General features: G+C 46.1%; 1 protein-coding gene across 1 annotated transcript; it reads left to right on the plus strand.

Annotated features, from left to right (window-relative positions):
• Positions 1–1,103: 1,103 nt before the first annotated feature.
• On the plus strand, positions 1,104–8,267 carry LOC121002154 (ly6/PLAUR domain-containing protein 2-like). Its single transcript, XM_040433484.1, has 3 exons — positions 1,104–1,260; positions 5,914–6,033; positions 7,812–8,267. The coding sequence occupies exons 1-3, from the start codon at positions 1,209–1,211 to the stop codon at positions 8,051–8,053; spliced, it is 414 nt and encodes a 137-aa protein (XP_040289418.1). The 5' UTR covers positions 1,104–1,208; the 3' UTR covers positions 8,054–8,267.
• The last annotated feature ends 10,893 nt before the right edge of the window (positions 8,268–19,160 follow it).

Below are 19,160 nucleotides of genomic sequence, written 5' to 3' on the forward strand. Positions count from 1 at the left end.
GGCGGCTCTACAAAGTACTGACTTCAGGGGGTGAATAGTTCTGCACATTGACTTTTTCTGTTATTTTGTCCTTTTTGTTTGCTTCACAATAAATAAATTAAAAAAGACATCTTCAAATGTGTCGGCATGTTCTGTAAATTTAATGATGCAAATCTTCAAACAATCCATGTTAATTCCAGGTTGCGAGGTACCAAAATACAAAAAAAGTCAAGGGGGTGAATACTTTTGCAAGGCACTGTATATAACAGTTATATGACATCCAAACATGAAGTCACTGTAAATAACTCTGCTTTTGTATTTAACACACAAACATAGGAACTGTATTAAGGCTATTAGCAGGTTAGCTGTATTAACATATAAGCTATACTAGCAACCTAGGACAGGTCTTAGCTGGCCAGATACACAGCAAGCCAGTAGAGTGGTCACCAGCACCCACGTTCAAAACACTGATTCTTGCCTCAGAGATTTGAGAAAGGAGTCCCTGTAGCGTGTAGTATCTTACATGTTCTGGCCGTGTTTTGTGTCGAGGGATTTCTCCACACAGGTGGATTTGAAGCTCCTCCATCTACTGAACCTCCATAAATGTTTCTAATAAGAGGTTTACAATCTGTGAGTCAGATCAAGGTATCCAAATAAAAAGTTCTAATCCTTTAAGCCCCACCTGTTCTCTAAAACAATGCAAAGCATGTTCAAGGCTTCATTAAAAATGCTACAAATTTGTTTCGGAATTACGCAATCCCTGCCAGTTACACAATTACAGATTCTGGTATAAAGTATGCAAGAGAAAAAACCCTAAAAATGAAAATGCTAGAAATAAAAAAAAATGGTATGGAGTAAACTGACAGTTCATTTATGCCCTGGGGGGTGATTTATAGCAACCTGAAACACCTGAGTGGATGAACATTACAGTGTGTTCTGTGCTAGGAGTCAATGGCGTCTCCAGGGCGTGCTGATTTCCGATGCACGTCCTACCTTTAAATATTTCAATTTTGTAACAGGCTCACAAGAGCGTGAGTGATTTAATTAACTCTGTCATCACTGCCGACGTGTGGAGGAGCTTTCTCCCTAATATCTATAAATAGAGGAGGAGACCTTTCCATCATCAGATCATCAAGTCCTCCAAGGCGAGAGGTTCTTAGAAGATTCCAGAGGAGCCAAGAATCTAGCTCATTATTTGGACTTCTGTGCCTCAACATTAAGACATCAACATGACAACTACTCGGATGTTCCTTGTGGCTCTGGCACTGTGTTTTCAGACTGGTAAGATGATGGTTGGACACCATATAACCAGTAATTCTCCGGAATGCCCTGTCTTGTGGTTGGGTCTTCAGACTTCTCCATGATGTGATTGACTCCATCCATCTTCTCCCTGGTGGTCATCCTCACCCTTGATTTCCAATATCATCGCCTCCAAATATCAAGCCGGCATCACACATCGTCCATCATTTGGAGTTTTTTGTACCAGAACAGGAGCTGCGTCACTTCTTACAAATATGCAAATTATATATTTTTTTTAAATGAATCCTTTCATTCCCTGTTAAGGACCAGATGCTGTTGAGGGTTTTTATGTACATCTGGATACGATGGATAGAACTTTATTTGGGGTTTTGGTGTTGTTTTATTATCTGATAATATAATTTAATGAAAACATTTTTGGGTGTGTGTTTAAGGGCAGATTTACAAAAAATTTTTTTTTAATACTTTGTTCTTTTTGATTTTGATTAGTGTATATTTGTAGTAAAAAGAGGGTTTCCCTTTTTGTTACTGATAGTTTAGATTGAAGCGCGTGTTCTATGATTTCACTTTAATTTGTTTAGGTTTTCTAATTATTATTATTTTATTTTTTATTTTTTTAGATATTGTAACATACATTTTATTTCTAGATTTATTTATTTATTCAGTTATACATTGATTTATTTTTGTACCTGGGAAATATTAGAATAGAGCAGTGCCAACATTACAGAGTTGTCCTTGGTCTGGTAAGACCCAGCAGCTCTAGATTATATCGGACACATGATGTATCACTTGATGGCCGGGGCTGATGCAGCAAATGGTATGGATGTGACTGCTGAATTGTGAATACAGCTCTGGCTGTGACTGCTATATAGGACTTGGTGTAACTGCCAAATAGTGACTTTAACTCTGCATAGTGACTGAGGTCCTGGGAGTGCAGCTCTGAAAATGATGTGCAATGAACTGCCGGGGAGTGCATGGAAGAGGATGGGGGTGGTAGTTATGGCCCGAAGGGAGGTTTTGGTGATCTTTCCCTTTGACTCTCCATGGGGCCGAGCAGTGACAGGAGAGTGTACCCTTTCTTCCCTTGGGGCACTCCCTGAAGTTGAAGCTCTGGCCTGGTGTTAGTTGGGGTGCTCTTCATGTTGGGTGTTTGGGTGCAAGGCAGGAGTGCCGTTGAAATGGCCGGTGAATGGTGGAGTCAGTAACCGGGTCATTTGGTATCAATAAATATGTCTTTCTTTACTTAACCACTTCCCATCTGGGCCATTTGCCCCCTTCCTGACCAGGCCTAATTTTGCAAATCTGACATATCTCACTTTATGTGGTAATGACTTTGGAACGCCTTTACTTATCAAAGTCATTCAGAGATTGTTTTCTTGTGACACATTGTACTTCATGATAGTCATAAATTTGAGTCAATATATTTCACCTTTACTTATGAAAAAATCCCAAATGTACCCAAAATTTTGAAAAATTTGCAATTTTCTAAATTTCTATTTCTCTGCTTTTAAAACAGAAAGTGATACCTCATAAAATATTTATTACTTAACATTTCCCATATGTCTACTTTATGTTGGCATCATTTTGGAAATGTCATTTTATTTTTTTAGGACGTTAGAAGGCTTAGAAGTTTAGAAGCAATTCTTCAAATTTTTAAGAAAATTGTCAAAACCCACTTTTTAAGGACCAGTTCAGGTCTGAAGTCACTTTGTAGGGCCTACATAGTGGATACCCCCATAAATGACCCCCATTGTAGAAACGACACCACTCAAGTTACTTAAAACTGATTTTACAAACTTTGTTAACCCTTTAGGCGTTCCACAAGAATTAAAGAAATTTTTAAATTTCACTTTTTTGGCCGATTTCCCATTATAATCCAATTTTTTCTTAAACACATCGATGGTTAACAGCCAAACAAAACTCAAAATTTATTACCCAGATTCTGCGGTTTACAGAAACACCCCACATGTGGTCATAAACTGCTGTATGGGCACACGGCAGGGCGCAGAAGAAAAGGAACTCCACATGGTTTTTAGATGCCATGTCCTATTTGAAGCCCCCTGATGCACCCTTACAGTAGAAACTCCCAAGAAGTGACTCCATTTTGGAAACTAGGGGATAAGGTGCCAGTTTTATTGGTACTATTTTTGGGTACATATGATTTTTTTGTTCATTCATTATAACACTTTATGGGGCAAGGTGACCAAAAAATTGGTTGTTTTAGCACAGTTTTTATTTATTTATTTTTACAGCGTTCACCTAAGGGGTTCGATCAAGTGACATTTTTATACAGCAGATCATTAAGGACAAGGCGATAGCTAATATGTAAACTTTTTCTTATTTATTTAAATTTTACACAATAATAGCAGTTTTAATGTGTCCATGGTCTGAGAGCTATATATTTTTTTTTTTTTTAGAGATTTTCTTATGTAGGGGCTCATTTTTTGCGGGATGAGGTGACGGTTTTATTGGTACAATTTTGTGGGACATACGCCTTTTTGATCACTTGGTGTTGCACTTTTTGTAATGTAAGGTGACAAAAATGGCTTTTTTTGACAGTTATTATTATTTTTTTTTTATGGTGTTTATCGGACTGGGTCGATCACGTGATATATTTTAAGAGCCGACCATCACGGACGCGGCAATACCAAATATGTCTATTTTATTTTTAACATTTTATTTTATTCCTTACTTGGGGAATTTTTTTTTTACATGTGAAACATTTTTTTTTTTTTTTAACACTCTATTTTTTTATTTTTCATTTTACACTTTTCGTCCCCCATAAGGTCATACAAGACCTCTGGGGGACATTTACTTCACTTTTTTTTTTCACTGTTGATTTCTCCTGTAACTGGGGCTGAGTTAGTAGCCCCAGTTACAGGAATAATGCACCCCCCAGAGAGGCTGTACAGCAGAATACAGCGCTGTACAGCCTCAGAGCAGGGCTGATCGAGGTCTCTGAAAGATCTCACAAAGCTCCTGCACTCTACAGTCCCGGCGATCACATGACCGCCGGGCCGGAACAGGAAGCGCATAGCGGTGAGCGCTGTGTATGCAGCGATCCAGAAGGCAGGGACACCTGGGCACTGTCCCTGCCTTCTCTCTGGGTTGCCCTGCTGTCACTGACAGCGGGCAACCCGATCAGCTGCTGCACGATTAGCTGCAGTTTCTGAATGGACGTTCTGGAACGTCCATTCAGAAATAAAGAAACACCTCCCGGACGTTTATAGTCTATGGGCGGACGGGAAGTGGTTAAGTGCAGAATGGGAGTAGTAGTACATCTGGCAGTAACAAGTGACAGTTCCAAAGCATTTAACACAGTTCAATCCTTCCCCAATAGCAGCGTATGGACAGCAATAATGATGGAGGTAGTAGTACTACTTCTTTATGGCTCTCTTAGCTGAACCTAAGGCTGGCAATGAGGCTAAATGTTTCTGCAGTTCCCAAGCTGAGTGGTGCAGAGATAGGATACGGTGGGCCAAACCATTTCAAGATGTGGAAGGGTGCATCAGCAATGTTCCCTCTCCCAGCAGCAAAGTCTCTCAGCCATAAATGTGCACAATATCTTGCTGACTGACTCCATTGCGTGGCAGGTCCTAGACCTTCTGATTTCCTGCTCTCTGGAGCACTTTGATGGTGAAGGTGCTTCCTTGGCTGAAGAAGATGTATCAGAGATGGGGATTCTCTGAATCTTTTGTGGCCCCATTGAAGTGAAAGGGTCCACATCCAAGCCACATAAAAAAAATGCGGCTCAGATGCGGACTAAAACAATGGCCGTGTGCGTGAGCCTTTAGGGAATGCTGTAGGTGCCCTGCAATAACTAGTGAGCGCCGTCCTCTGCAGTGAAGTAAAGCGCTCCTTTGTGAATAGGAGGCAGAAAGGAAACGTCGACACTTAAAGGGGTTGTCCGGGTTCAGAGCTGAACCCGGACATTCCTCCATTTTGACCCAGGCAGACTCCCTGACTAGAGCATCGGAGCAGTTTATGCTCCGATGCTCTCCTTTGCCCTGCGCTAAATCGTATAGGGCAAAGGCATTTTAAGGAGTTCCGGTGACAAACCGGGCTCTTCTTGGGGCTGCCAGTAAAATGACTAGGGCAACGCTAAAACACGCCCATCAGAGCCGGTGACGTCACCGAAAACAAGCCGGTGACGTCACCGTAAACAAAAGAGCCTGTGCAAGGGAGCATAAGATGCTCCGATGCTAACATCAGGGGGGCTGCTGGGGAGAAACTCTGGGTTTGTCCAGGTTCAGCTTTGACCCCCGACAACCCCTTTAAAGGGGTTTCCTAGTTAAAATAATTTTTAACCAGTTCCTGCAGCATAGTCCCTGACACAGAAGATTCCTACTGCTCCGTGCTGCTCTCGCTGTCTCCATCCTCCGGTCTCGGAGCACCTCTCCAGCAAATGACTGGCTTCAGCGGTGAAACGCTGCTTGTGGCCACATCACCACTGAAGCCAGTCATTGGCTGGAGCGGTACAAGTGACTATGCCTATATCCAACCAGATGTAAACAGCGCCGGGACCGGAAAATGGAGACAGCGGGAGCGGCAGGGAGCAGGAGAGTATGAACCTTCTGTTTCAGGCCCATGCTGCAGGAACGTGTTAAAAATCATTTTTTACAAGGAAATCTTTTTTTCTTCTTTTATTTTAACGTCTTTGTCATTTGTCTTTTTTAGGCGGCTCAATACTTTGTTACTTCTGCCCAGATCAAACGCTCAGCTCAGAGTGTACCGACCAGAAGAACTGCACTGCCACCGATAGTGTGTGCAAGACGACTGTGCTGAGCCCAGATGTAGGTGAGTGCATCCTCCGTCAGCTGCCAGGTCTGAAACCATCCTCACCCAGGAAAAAAAGAGTCCCTAATTTATTATAAATTCTGCTCCTGGGTGGCCATAGTGTACACAAAAAACAGTCTAAAAGAAGAAGCATCAGGACGTTCTCCAGCGTGGTTGTCACGGATAGAGGGGAAGAGTGCAGCCCTGATCTCCACCCGCATCTCTGACCCTACCTACTTGCACGGCCCGTCCTAACTGACGGTGTACAACTTGGCGGCAGTCCCTAGCTAGATACGTGCAGGGGCCTAGAGAAGATAAGAGGAAACTGTAATAAAGTCAAGGAAGGAAAAGTCAAAGCCAGGAGGTCACGCAGGTACACAAGCAGAAACACAATAACAGAGTCAACACAATCCGAAGTCAGAAGCCGGGAGGTCATGACAATTCCAGGGAGGTCACAAGGTCAAGGTCAAAGACAAATCCGAGGTCAAAACACACAGAGTACACACTATAACAATATGCTGGTGAGGGTAGCAAGACCAATCACAGGCAACCTGTGGCCAGCAGGCTGCCTGTTTAAATCCCAATTACTGAGTTACGTGACGTGGCCAGCGTCACGTGACTCGTCTCCCGTACCTCCATACAGCTGAGCGCCAAGTCATCGCTCTCGGCGCTCAGTACCTCTGCAGCTCGTTTCCTAGGGGACGGAGGACGCTGGCCATGCTGAGGAGGCGTGCGCGGCCGGGTCCTCCCTGCCCCGTTGCTGCCATGGACACGAGGATACTGTCCGTGTCCTCGCTCCTCACTCTGCGTGGGATGCCAGCGGCGCTGCGGAGGGAGAGCACGTCGCCGGATCCCCATTACAGCGGTATGTTTGATAGGATAAATACATGTCCACATTCAAAAACTCATCAGACCATAAGACCTTACTAATATACATAACCTAGGCAGCAGACAAAGAGTTCTCATTCCGCACTAAGCTACAGTATAGGCAGTATTAGTATTATAACATCGCGGAAAACAAAGGATGTAAAACATATATAAAAAAAAAAAGCTAGTGAGATATAATATAACAAAAATATAACGATTCTAAAAAATGTACACACTTATTATCTATATTGATCCTACAGAACAGTTTTAATTGGAGCAGGAACAACTTCCAAAAGGTTTTGGAGACAGAAATTTGAAATATTTTAGAACAGAGTCTACGAGGAGCTAAGAATGTTGTTTTATTGTACCTTGACCTCTGAAGTCATTTGGTTAAACGACATGGATTAGAAACCAACTTAATTTGGCCTGATTATCATCATTTTTGATTGTGTAGAGAATTCATCGTCAGATACACCAACAGCAATGCAGCTCAATTGTGATATCGGCTATATTGAACCAGCTCAGAAAATACCTCAATCTAAAGGGACTTTATTTCTGCTGGAATAAAATAAGAGTTCATATTTCAATCCCACTTGTACAGACAAACTGAGGGCACCGCAATGGGCACGAACTTTTCCCCAAATGCTGCCAATCTAGTGATTTCTTCCTAATTATTTATTAAACTGGTAGTGTATATATTTTATGCTGTTTTCTATTCCCACTGCTTCAATATTACCATGGCAATTATATATATATAGCATGGACAGTTATAATATATTGTGTTACTGATTTCCAATAATGAGCCCTCTTATCTTTTATATTTGAATATTAAGCAAGTGTGCACATGCAGTATACTGACACTGCATCGCCCATACATCCTGACTGCTGGAAATGACCTGGAAATGGAATAATGTTATATATGTTATATTTAGGTTTCCCATTCCAAGGGAACGAGATTGTGATCCGTGGCTGCTCCACACGTACCACCTGTATACCCAGTGATCAAGATGAACTTGGAAACTCACGCTTTGTATTGTGCTGCAACATTGACCTTTGTAATAGCAGAGGACTCAACGCTACCTCCAATAGTAGAAGAGCAGCGGCGGAAATCAGTGTGGCAATGGGAGGATTCCTATTAGGAATTTTGGTACCGCTTATTGTAATATGGCCATGAATTGAAATCTATGGATGATGCACGGTGTGTGCCCCGAGCTGGAGTCACGATTCTTATAATATTTATATGCAAACAAGACTAAGAGCAACTCAATATACTGTAATGTGTTAGTGCTCACCAGTCCGTGGCGCCGGAAACCATGTGAATGTTAATTATTAAATAGAAGAACACAGTTTATTTATTTCCAGTTCACACAATAAATAATGTAAGAGAATTATGAGTCTGTGAAGGGAATTCTGGTTCTGTGATATTGATGACCTCATCAGGATATGTCACCAGTTTTAGACTGATGGAGGTCCGGCTATCAGCATCCTGCATCCTCCTCTAGTGCAAGAGCTGCGTTCTCTTCAGTGTTTACCTGTATTTCATCTACGTACAATGTAGGGGCAATGAAGTGTAATTAACAATTGTCCATTCATAGGGAGAGGAAGCTGTAATTACCCTACAATGAAGACAGTGTGCAGGTAAACAATAAAGAGAATGCAGCTCTCGCACCAGTGCCACAGCTTCCTTCAAATAGCGAAATGCCGAGAGCCATGGGATGAGGAGTAAAAAATATTATTGTCAGGGCCCCCTCAACAGTATTATACAATAACATTATATACAGTGAAACTGTGGAAAACGGACCAAGCGGCTGCCAGGCCTCATTAGCTCCACTGTCATCTACACTGTACGGTCCTGACATTGTCAGCTTCACTGTCATCTACACTGTACGGTCCTGACATTGTCAGCTCCACTGTCATCTACACTGTACAGTCCTGACATTGTCAGCTCCACTGTCATCTACACTGTACGGTCCTGACATTGTCAGCTCCACTGTCATCTACACTGCACGGTCCTCACATTGTCAGCTCCACTGTCATCTACACTGTACGGTCCTCACATTGTCACCTCCACTGCCATCTACACTGCACGGACCTCACATTGTCAGCTCCACTGCCATCTACACTGCACGGACCTCACATTGTCAGCTCCACTGTCATCTACACTGCACGGTCCTCACATTGTCAGCTCCAATGTCCTCTATACTGTACGGTACTCACATTGTCAGCTCCACTGTCATCTACACTGCACGGTCCTCACATTGTCAGCTCCACTGTCATCTACACTGCACGGTCCTCACATTTTCAGCCCCACTGTCATCTACACTGTACGGTCCTCACATTTTCAGCTCCACTGCCATCTACACTGCACGGTCCTCACACTGTCACCTCCACTGTCATCTACACTGTACGGTCCTCACATTGTCAGCTCCACTGTCATCTACACTGTACGGTCCTCACATTGTCAGCTCCACTGCCATCTACACTGCACGGACCTCACATTGTCAGCTCCACTGCCATCTACACTGCACGGTCCTCACATTGTCAGCTCCACTGCCATCTACACTGTACGGTCCTCACATTGTCAGCTCCACTGCCATCTACACTGCACGGACCTCACATTGTCACCTCCACTGCCATCTACACTGCACGGTCCTCACATTGTCAGCTCCACTGCCATCTACACTGTACGGTCCTCACATTGTCAGCTCCACTGTCATCTACACTGCACGGTCCTCACATTGTCAGCTCCACTGCCATCTACACTGCACGGTCCTCACATTGTCACCTCCACTGTCATCTACACTGCACGGTCCTCACATTTTCAGCCCCACTGTCATCTACACTGCACAGTCCTCACATTGTCAGCTCCACTGTCATCTACACTGTACGGTCCTCACATTGTCAGCTCCACTGCCATCTACACTGTACGGTCCTCACATTGTCACCTCCACTGTCATCTATACTGTACGGTACTCACATTGTCAGCTCCACTGTCATCTACACTGCACGGTCCTCACATTGTCAGCTCCACTGTCATCTACACTGCACGGTCCTCACATTTTCAGCCCCACTGTCATCTACACTGTACGGTCCTCACATTTTCAGCTCCACTGCCATCTACACTGCACGGTCCTCACACTGTCACCTCCACTGTCATCTACACTGTACGGTCCTCACATTGTCAGCTCCACTGTCATCTACACTGTACGGTCCTCACATTTTCAGCTCCACTGCCATCTACACTGCACGGTCCTCACATTGTCAGCTCCACTGTCATCTACACTGTACGGTCCTCACATTGTCAGCTCCACTGCCATCTACACTGTACGGTCCTCACATTGTCAGCTCCACTGTCATCTACACTGCACGGTCCTCACATTGTCAGCTCCACTGCCATCTACACTGCACGGTCCTCACATTGTCAGCTCCACTGTCATCTACACTGCACGGTCCTCACATTGTCACCTCCACTGTCATCTACACTGCACGGTCCTCACATTGTCAGCTCCAATGTCATCTACACTGCACGGTTCTCACATTGTCACCTCCACTGTCATCTACACTGCATGGTCCTCACATTGTCAGCTCCACTGTCATCTACACTGCACGGTCCTCACATTGTCAGCTCCACTGTCATCTACACTGCACGGTCCTCACATTGTCAGCTCCACTGTCATCTACACTGCACGGTCCTCACATTGTCAGCTCCACTGTCATCTACACTGTACGGTCCTCACATTGTCAGCTCCAATGTCATCTACACTGCACGGTCCTCATATTGTCAGCTCCACTGTCATCTACACTGTACGGTCCTCACATTTTCAGCCCCACTGTCATCTACACTGCACGGTCCTCACATTGTCAGCTCCACTGTCATCTACACTGTATGGTCCTCACATTGTCCCCTCCACTGTCATCTACACTGTACGGTCCTCACATTGTCAGCTCCACTGTCATCTACACTACACAGTCCTCACATTGTCAGCTCCACTGTCATCTACACTGCACGGTCCTCACATTGTCAGCTCCACTGTCATCTACACTGCACGGTCCTCACATTTTCAGCCCCACTGTCATCTACACTGCACGATCCTCACATTGTCATCTCCACTGTTATCTACACTGCACGGTCCTCACATTGTCCCCTCCACTGTCATCTACACTGCACGGTCCTCACATTGTCAGCTCCACTGTCATCTACACTGTATGGTCCTCACATTTTCAGCTCCACTGCCATCTACACTGCACGGACCTCACATTGTCAGCTCCACTGCCATCTACACTGCATGGACCTCACATTGTCACCTCCACTGCCATCTACACTGCACGGTCCTCACATTGTCAGCTATATAAATCAGAAGCCTCACGTGGTAGACAACTTATGGCATATTAGGGACACATATTGAGGAATATTCTGGGCTGATTAAAAAGGTTTTCCAGGTCTTTTATATCGATGATCTTTCCTATGGATAAGTCATCAGTATATAACCAGTGGCGGTCTGACACCCGGGACTCTAGACGATCACCTGTTTGAGACGGCATCGGTGCTCCTGTGAGCGCTGCTGCCTTCTCGTTGCCCACCAAGCACAGTGCCGTACATTGTATAGCGGCTGTGCTTGGTACTGTATCTTGCTCAGCCACATTCACTTCTATGGGGCTGAGCTGCTCCTAGGTTACTTGACCAATGAACGTGTCATCACTGGACTAAGAAAAGCTCCAATCCCCTGTACAGACATGGAGATATTATGATAATCAGCTGCCACCACTAGGGGGAGCTCATTGTTCAGAGATTTATACAGTTACCAGTGGAGAAATCTAATTGCTTATAAATTCACGTGGCTAATAACATCTATAGCGAGCTCTGCCTCTAACGCCACCAGAGAAGTGTTGCCTGGCCTATAAGACTCCTCACACCGTTTAGGCGCTCTCCATAAGGAGATATAGCATCCCCTGAATAACTACATGAGCATGGATCACATTATTATTTCAATTTTGGGTTCTTTCAATGCAGTAAGTTACAATACAGCAAATTCCAACATCCAATGGTTAAGAAATCCTAAAGATGTGGCTTTGGGCCCTCCAATATAGTGGGTGGCTTTTCAGTCACTGGGTGCTGTGTAATCTGGATAAAACTGCATGGAGATTATACAAAGGTCTAGAACTGTCCACCTAGCAACAAACTGGGGATACTGGATTATGACTGGTGTCACTGGTGCTCGTGAGGATGCTGGATTATAATTGGTGGTCGTCAGGATGCTGAATTATGATTGGTGGTCCAATATTTAGAATATAGTGATACATAGTCGTAATTTCGAATATTCTAGATTTTCTTTCCATCAGTAACCTCCCTTCTTGCTTGTGGGCCAATGAGAAGGCTGCAATGTCTGTGTCTGATCTTAGCAACATCCCTAGCAACCAATAGGAAAGTTGCCTCCCCCTTACTATATAAGAACCTCCCCAGCAGCCCTTGTATGCAGTACATTGCAGATCTGAGAGAGAGAGCAGTGACATTGCTGTGCTCTGTGCTTTCCTGGGTCATTACATTAGATAGTTAGTTAGCTCATATATAATACAGATAGTTAGTGGGAGATAGTCAGTGTAGGTTATATCCTGATATAGTGGAGCTGGTTCTGCTGTCCATACATACATACATGCTGTGATGTCACAAGTTCCCAACAATACTTAGTGCACTAATCACTAATAAGTAGTCAGACTGGCTAAAATGTGAAGTTGGACGTATTGCGCCAAAATATTTGCATCATTAATCGCTAATATATTGGAGCACTCTATCTGTAAATAAAGCTATTGTAATGTTCTGCCGTGCCGACCATTTCCTCCAGTCTCAGGAAACTTCTAGCAGCTTGAAAAATGTAGCTATAAAGACCCATGTCTGTATTTTGCGAATATTACATTGCCGATTTTTCGCGATCAAGAAAATAATCTCGAATTTGTGAATATATGACGAATATTCTACCAAATATTTGCGAAATATATTGCAAATTCGAATATTGCCCCTGCCGCTCATCGCTATTCTCGACATGCTGGATTATAATTGGTGGTTCTCAAAATACTGGATTATGACTGGTGGTCCTTGGTGGTCGTGAGGATGCTGGGTTATAATTGGTGGTCCTGAGGATACTGGGCTATGATTGGTGGTCCTGAGGATACTGGGCTATGATTGGTGGTCCTGAGGATACTGGGTTATGATTGGTGGTCCTGAGGATACTGGGCTATGATTGGTGGTCCTGAGGATACTGGGCTATGATTGGTGGTCCTGAGGATACTGGATTATGATTGGTGGTTCTCAAAATACTGGATTATGACTGGTGGTCCTTGGTGGTCGTGAGGATGCTGGGTTATGATTGGTGGTCCTGAGGATACTGGGTTATGATTGGTGGTCCTGAGGATACTGGGCTATGATTGGTGGTCCTGAGGATACTGGGCTATGATTGGTGGTCCTGAGGATACTGGGCTATGATTGGTGGTCCTGAAGATACTGGGTTATGATTGGTGGTCCTGAGGATACTGGGCTATGATTGGTGGTCCTGAGGATACTGGGTTATGATTGGTGGTCCTGAGGATACTGGATTATGATTGGTGGTCCTGAGGATACTGGGTTATGATTGGTGGTCCTGAGGATACTGGGCTATGATTGGTGGTCCTGAGGATACTGGGTTATGATTGGTGGTCCTGAGGATACTAGGTTATGATTGGTGGTCCTGAGGATACTAGGTTATGATTGGTGGTCCTAAAGATGCCATATTAAGAGTATTTTACTGTATAGCACTTCAGTGATACAGTGTGAGAGTATCTCAGCCGTACATAACTCATTACTGCTGAATTAGATTAGGTAATTCCAAGAAGTGATTTTGTCAGCGATCACATATGTAACGTGTCCCCGGGGCCCGTGTAACTCTGCTGCCATCACCTCCCATTCACACATCATGACTCGGGTGACAATTAATTAAACAGCTTAAAAAGAACATCTTGTTCAGGACATTCTGGAGGTGTAGCCCAGACGACGCATACAGGCGAATACGGAGAAAATCTCATCTGCACGTTGTGTAACCTCGTCACCCCACACCCTGATAATCCCTCGCCACATGGTACACGAGCGACACATGATGTCACACAGCAGCTGAGCCTCCTCATACAAGTATCTAATCCGATCAGGTGGGATACTGTCTGCAGAGAAGATGTATCTAATCCTATCAGGTGGGATACTGTCTGCAGAGCAGATGTATCTAATCCTATCAGGTGGGATACTGCCTGCTGGGTCGCTGTATCTAATCCTAACAGGTGGAATACTGTCTGCTGAGTCGCTGTATCTAATCCTATCAGGTGGGATACTGTCTGCTGAGTCGCTGTATCTAATCCTATCAGGTGGCATACTGCCTGCAGAGCAGATGTATCTAATCCTATCAAGTGGAATACTGTCTGCTGGGTCGCTGTATCTAATCCTAACAGATGGAATACTGTCTGCTGAGTCGCTGTATCTAATCCTAACAGGTGGAATACTGTCTGCTGAGTCGCTGTATCTAATCCTATCAGGTGGGATACTGTCTGCTGAGTCGCTGTATCTAATCCTATCCTGTGTGATACTGTCTGCAGAGCCAATGTATCTAATCCTATCCTGTGTGATACTGTCTGCTGAGCTGTGTATCTAATCCCATTATGTGTGATACTGTCTGCTGAGCTGTGTATCTAATCCTATCCTGTGTGATACTGTCTGCTGTGCCGTGTATCTAATCCTATCCTGTGTGATACTGTCTGCTGAGCTGTGTATCTAATCCTATCCTGTGTGATACTGTCTGCTGAGCTGTGTATCTAATCCTATCCTGTGTGATACTGTCTGCTGAGCTGTGTATCTAATCCTATCATGTGTGATACTGTCTGCTGAGCTGTGTATCTAATCCTATCCTGTGTGATACTGTCTGCTGAGCTGTGTATCTAATCCTATCCTGTGTGATACTGCCTGCTGAGCTGTGTATCTAATCCTATCCTGTGTGATACTGCCTGCTGAGCTGTGTATCTAATCCTATCCTGTGTGATACTGTCTGCTGAGCTGTGTATCTAATCCTATCCTGTGTGATATTGTCTGCTGAGCTGTGTATCTAATCCTATTGTGTGATACTGTCTGCTGAGCTGTGTATCTAATCCTATCCTGTGTGATACTGTCTGCTGAGCTGTGTATCTAATCCTATCCCGTGTGATACTGTCTGCTGAGCTGTGTATCTAATCCTATCCTGTGTGATACTGTCTGCTGAGCTGTGTATCTAATCCTATCCTGTGTGATACTGTCTGCTGAGCTGTGTATCTAATCCTATCCTGTGTGATACTGCCTGTGGTGATCCGGGGGCAGTGAGGAACATTCATTATGCTCTGACAGTACGACTGCCCATGTTGCCCATAGCAACCAATCACAGCACAGCTTTCGTTTCTGAAACTGTTCTAATAAAATGAAAGCCGCGCTGTAATTGGTTGATGTTTTTATTTTATAAATCTGCCCAGGGTTTTCTGTGGCTTCACTTCCACTGGATAGGGAATAACTATCGGATCAGTGGGGGTCCTACTGCTGGGACCCCCTCCAGTGATGAGAACGGGGGCCCTGTACCCCCTGCAGAGCGGCTGGTCGCACATGCGTGTGTCCACTCCATTCATTTCTATGGGAATTCCGGAGATTGGTGAGCTCTGTACTCGGCTATCTCCAGAATTCCCATAGAAATGAATGGAACATCCACACGACAGGTCACTCCGCTCATTTCAGGGGGGCTTCTAGGAGGATGGGGCTCCCTTTCAGTGGCGGTCCCAGTGGTGGGACCGCCACCGATCTGATAAATTTAAACAACCCGAATACCCCTTTAATTTTCTGCTGCACGGACTGTCAGGCGAGGCCAAATTTTTGCACCAATGGTTTTTATATTGACTGGAATACGTCCCCGACGGAAACTTCACCAGCGTAAAGCTAACCTAAGCATGGCTATAAGGCCGCATTCACATGACTTCGCTGGCGTCGCAGATTCTCAAAACACGGGAAACGGCGTTGTGTACTCTGCATCCCGGTGCAGACTCATTGACTTCAACGGGTCCGCTATACACAAGATGCAGCAAAAGGTAGGACATGCTCTATCTTCTGCGGTGCGGAGGCACGGACCCGGAAGCACAGCGCAGGGCTTCCGTGTGTTTCCGCATGCTTCTGGGTCCGTGCCTCCGCGCCACAAAAGATAGGACATGCCCTGCCTTTTGCTGCATCTTGTATTTATGGGAGAGGCTTACCTGTGATGAGGGGGGAAGCGCTTCCCCTGACCTAGCTGGCTGTGTTGTGCCGGAAGCCAGGAGCAAGTGTAAGCCTAGTAGTGGGCAAAGATAGACGAGGAGAGCAGAGTAGTGACCAAAAGCCTTTAATTCCGCTCAGAGAGCAAGACTACAAAAAAAGCCTGGGAAATCTCTACATTCGGGTTCGGGATGTATCTCGTGAAGCAGGAAGAGCGCCAACGACCCATGCATTTGATCACGTGTGCCGGGACCCCGTTTTTTGATGCTGAGGACGTGGCCCCGATTCGGAACGAGTGTCCTGTGATGGCCAGCGGGTTATAGCCGAGACCTGAGGCCAGCGTTCTGAGGTGGGACACGAACTGGATTGACGTCAGGGGCCCCCCACGCCAAGGAAGCAGCGGGGCATCTAGTGGGGCATCTTGCAACAGGGCTAGCAATTGACGGAGGACCATGACCGGGCACCAATCGTTGGAGGTTTTAAAAAACCTCACCTCCGAGGGTGGCCCATGCTGATTGGCCTTCGTGGACTGGACAGAGACAGGCTACTAAAGTCAACAGGTCCAGTATTTGGTTGTGGGTGGGCTGCCAGACTAACTCAGGTACCGACCGGCGTGAGGTCAGGTATCTGGTTAGTCTTCCCTGGGGGGGGGAGATGTGTGGCGAAACCGACCTCGCCACTGGGTTTTGGAGAGGACTGGCTGCTGGCCTCTTGCCCCAGGATTATGGGCCATATACTAACTTTTAAACCCCTGAACCGATTCAAGTTAATTTTGGATAGGTTTGTCCCCACGTTATACTGTTTGAATTAATGTAAGTTATATGTATGGCCAATGTAAACTCACAAAGTTGTAACAATCTATAATAATTGTAACTTGTCAGCTTGGGAGGAAAATACTGGGTGTGTTTCTATTGTGCCATTGTCCCATTGTGTGTTTAAATGGTGATGTCTGTCCTGTTGTATCTACATGTGTATTGGCGATCTCCCTTTGTCCTCAGAGATAATTGGATTGCTTCTCAGGTTGTCTCCAGACAGAGGGGAGGAGACCATGATGCATTGTGGGGATATGTTGTCCTATGTCACAGTCTTCATTCTGGTCCTCTGGGGGCGTGAACGATTGGTTGCTGTAGTTACATTGTATGTGTTGTTAATTACTGATTGGTTGTATTTCAAACCCCTGTGGGCAGTACTATGTTTGTGGTTTATGAATAAAAGAGGCTGTACGTGAAGTACAGGCAGACCACTGTTTGACCCTCAACACGGAGCCTTGTCTCGTTATTGGGGGGATTCACTGTATGCTGTTAGAAGACCGATTGCCAGGATTGTATGCTTTTCCTGTTCGTCTGCTAGCAGCTATTCGTGAGGTTCCAGTTTGGAGTGCTATTTTGTATCCAGTTCGGGAGGTTGGTGTCCTGCAGTAGCTGTGCCTGTCTCTCAGAAAGGGGCTTATCGCCTAAACGGATTTTAACCCCTTGTCTGCGGAAACGGTCCGTTACAGTGACGAACTGGAATTGAGCCAGGGCAGCCTTAGCCTTAGCCGAGAAGGAGCGGTGATAGTCATAGAATGACGCGCCACCGTACTTATGCCCCAGATCTGTGACCAAATAGAGGTAGGAATCTAATTCCTCCCTTCTTGAAGGCTGGGGCGAGCACACGATATCCCTGAACTGGCTGAACGCCAAAACAAATTCCGGGATGGTGAGCTTTCGGTTCAGCCTTGTGTCCTTGGCCCTCAGGACAAGGGAGACGTCACCACAGTTGATGACCCTGTCCTCAGGGAGGTCCTGTGAGGCGATAAGGATGGACGCCAGGTTCACATCCTTTCCTGACAGAATATCCTTCTTAATGCCGTCCGGGATGAAATGAGCCGGGGCCACCCGGGGCGTGAACATGGCCGTTCCTACGGGGGCCGTCTGAGGAACCACGGACTCGGCCGGAGGGTAGGGCGCCTGGGGGGGGGGGTGCCGGGGCCCGGGACTCCAGTACCAAAACCCTGGACTGGGCATCAGTCACCATGCCGACCAAGGAGTCAATGGTGGCTTGCAGATGCCTCAATGCCTGTTGAGTGTCCGTGGTGCCCGGCTGGAGGCCTGACGGACTCGGGGTGGTCATCAGCCGCTTGTATAACTCTGCTTTGCGGGCAGAGGCCGGGTGAGGGATGCCCCTCCTATTGAGTTCAGCGATGAGCCTGGGAATCGTCCACCTTCTCAGGAAAGTGTTGCCCGGCTGGCCTGAGACGGACGTTCCAGGGAGGGACATGGTGTCCTCCACGTCTGAAGCATGTGACATGCTTAAACCTGTAAAGAAAGAAATGGTCCCGAATAACTATATGTGATCGGGACGTAGTACGACTGATGCCTATGAGAAGGCTTGAGTCGGTCTGGGCAACGTACCTGGGCTTAGAGGCTACTACCTGTACTGATGTGTTGGGTCACCTGACCTTAGTCCAAATATCACACGAGGGCACGTTTCTGAGAGGACAATCCATAAGGTTCGGAAGAAAAAGGGAACATAACTGAGGAGGGTGACGGGCCTGGGTGAACCAGGAGACAGAGGTAGGTGTGAGCCTGGGTGAACCAGGAGACAGAGGTAGGTATGAGCCTGGGTGATCCAGGAGACAGAAGTAGGTGTGAGCCTGGGCGATCCAGGAGACAGAGATAGGTGCGTGCCTGGGCGATCCAGGAGGCAGAGGTAGGTATGAGCCTGGGTGAAGCCAGGAGACAGAGGTAGGTGCGTGCCTGGGCGATCCAGGAGGCAGAGGTAGGTGTGAGCCTGGGTGAAGCCAGGAGACAGAGGTAGGTGCGTGCCTGGGCGATCCAGGAGGCAGAGGTAGGTATGAGCCTGGGTGAAGCCAGGAGACAGAGGTAGGTGCGTGCCTGGGCGATCCAGGAGGCAGAGGTAGGTGTGAGCCTGGGTGAAGCCAGGAGACAGAGGTAGGTGCGTGCCTGGGCGATCCAGGAGGCAGAGGTAGGCATGAGCCTGGACGAGCCAGGAGACAGAGGTAGGT

This window comes from Bufo bufo, chromosome 5 (genome assembly GCF_905171765.1).
Source record: "Bufo bufo chromosome 5, aBufBuf1.1, whole genome shotgun sequence".
Classification (NCBI taxonomy): domain Eukaryota; kingdom Metazoa; phylum Chordata; class Amphibia; order Anura; family Bufonidae; genus Bufo; species Bufo bufo.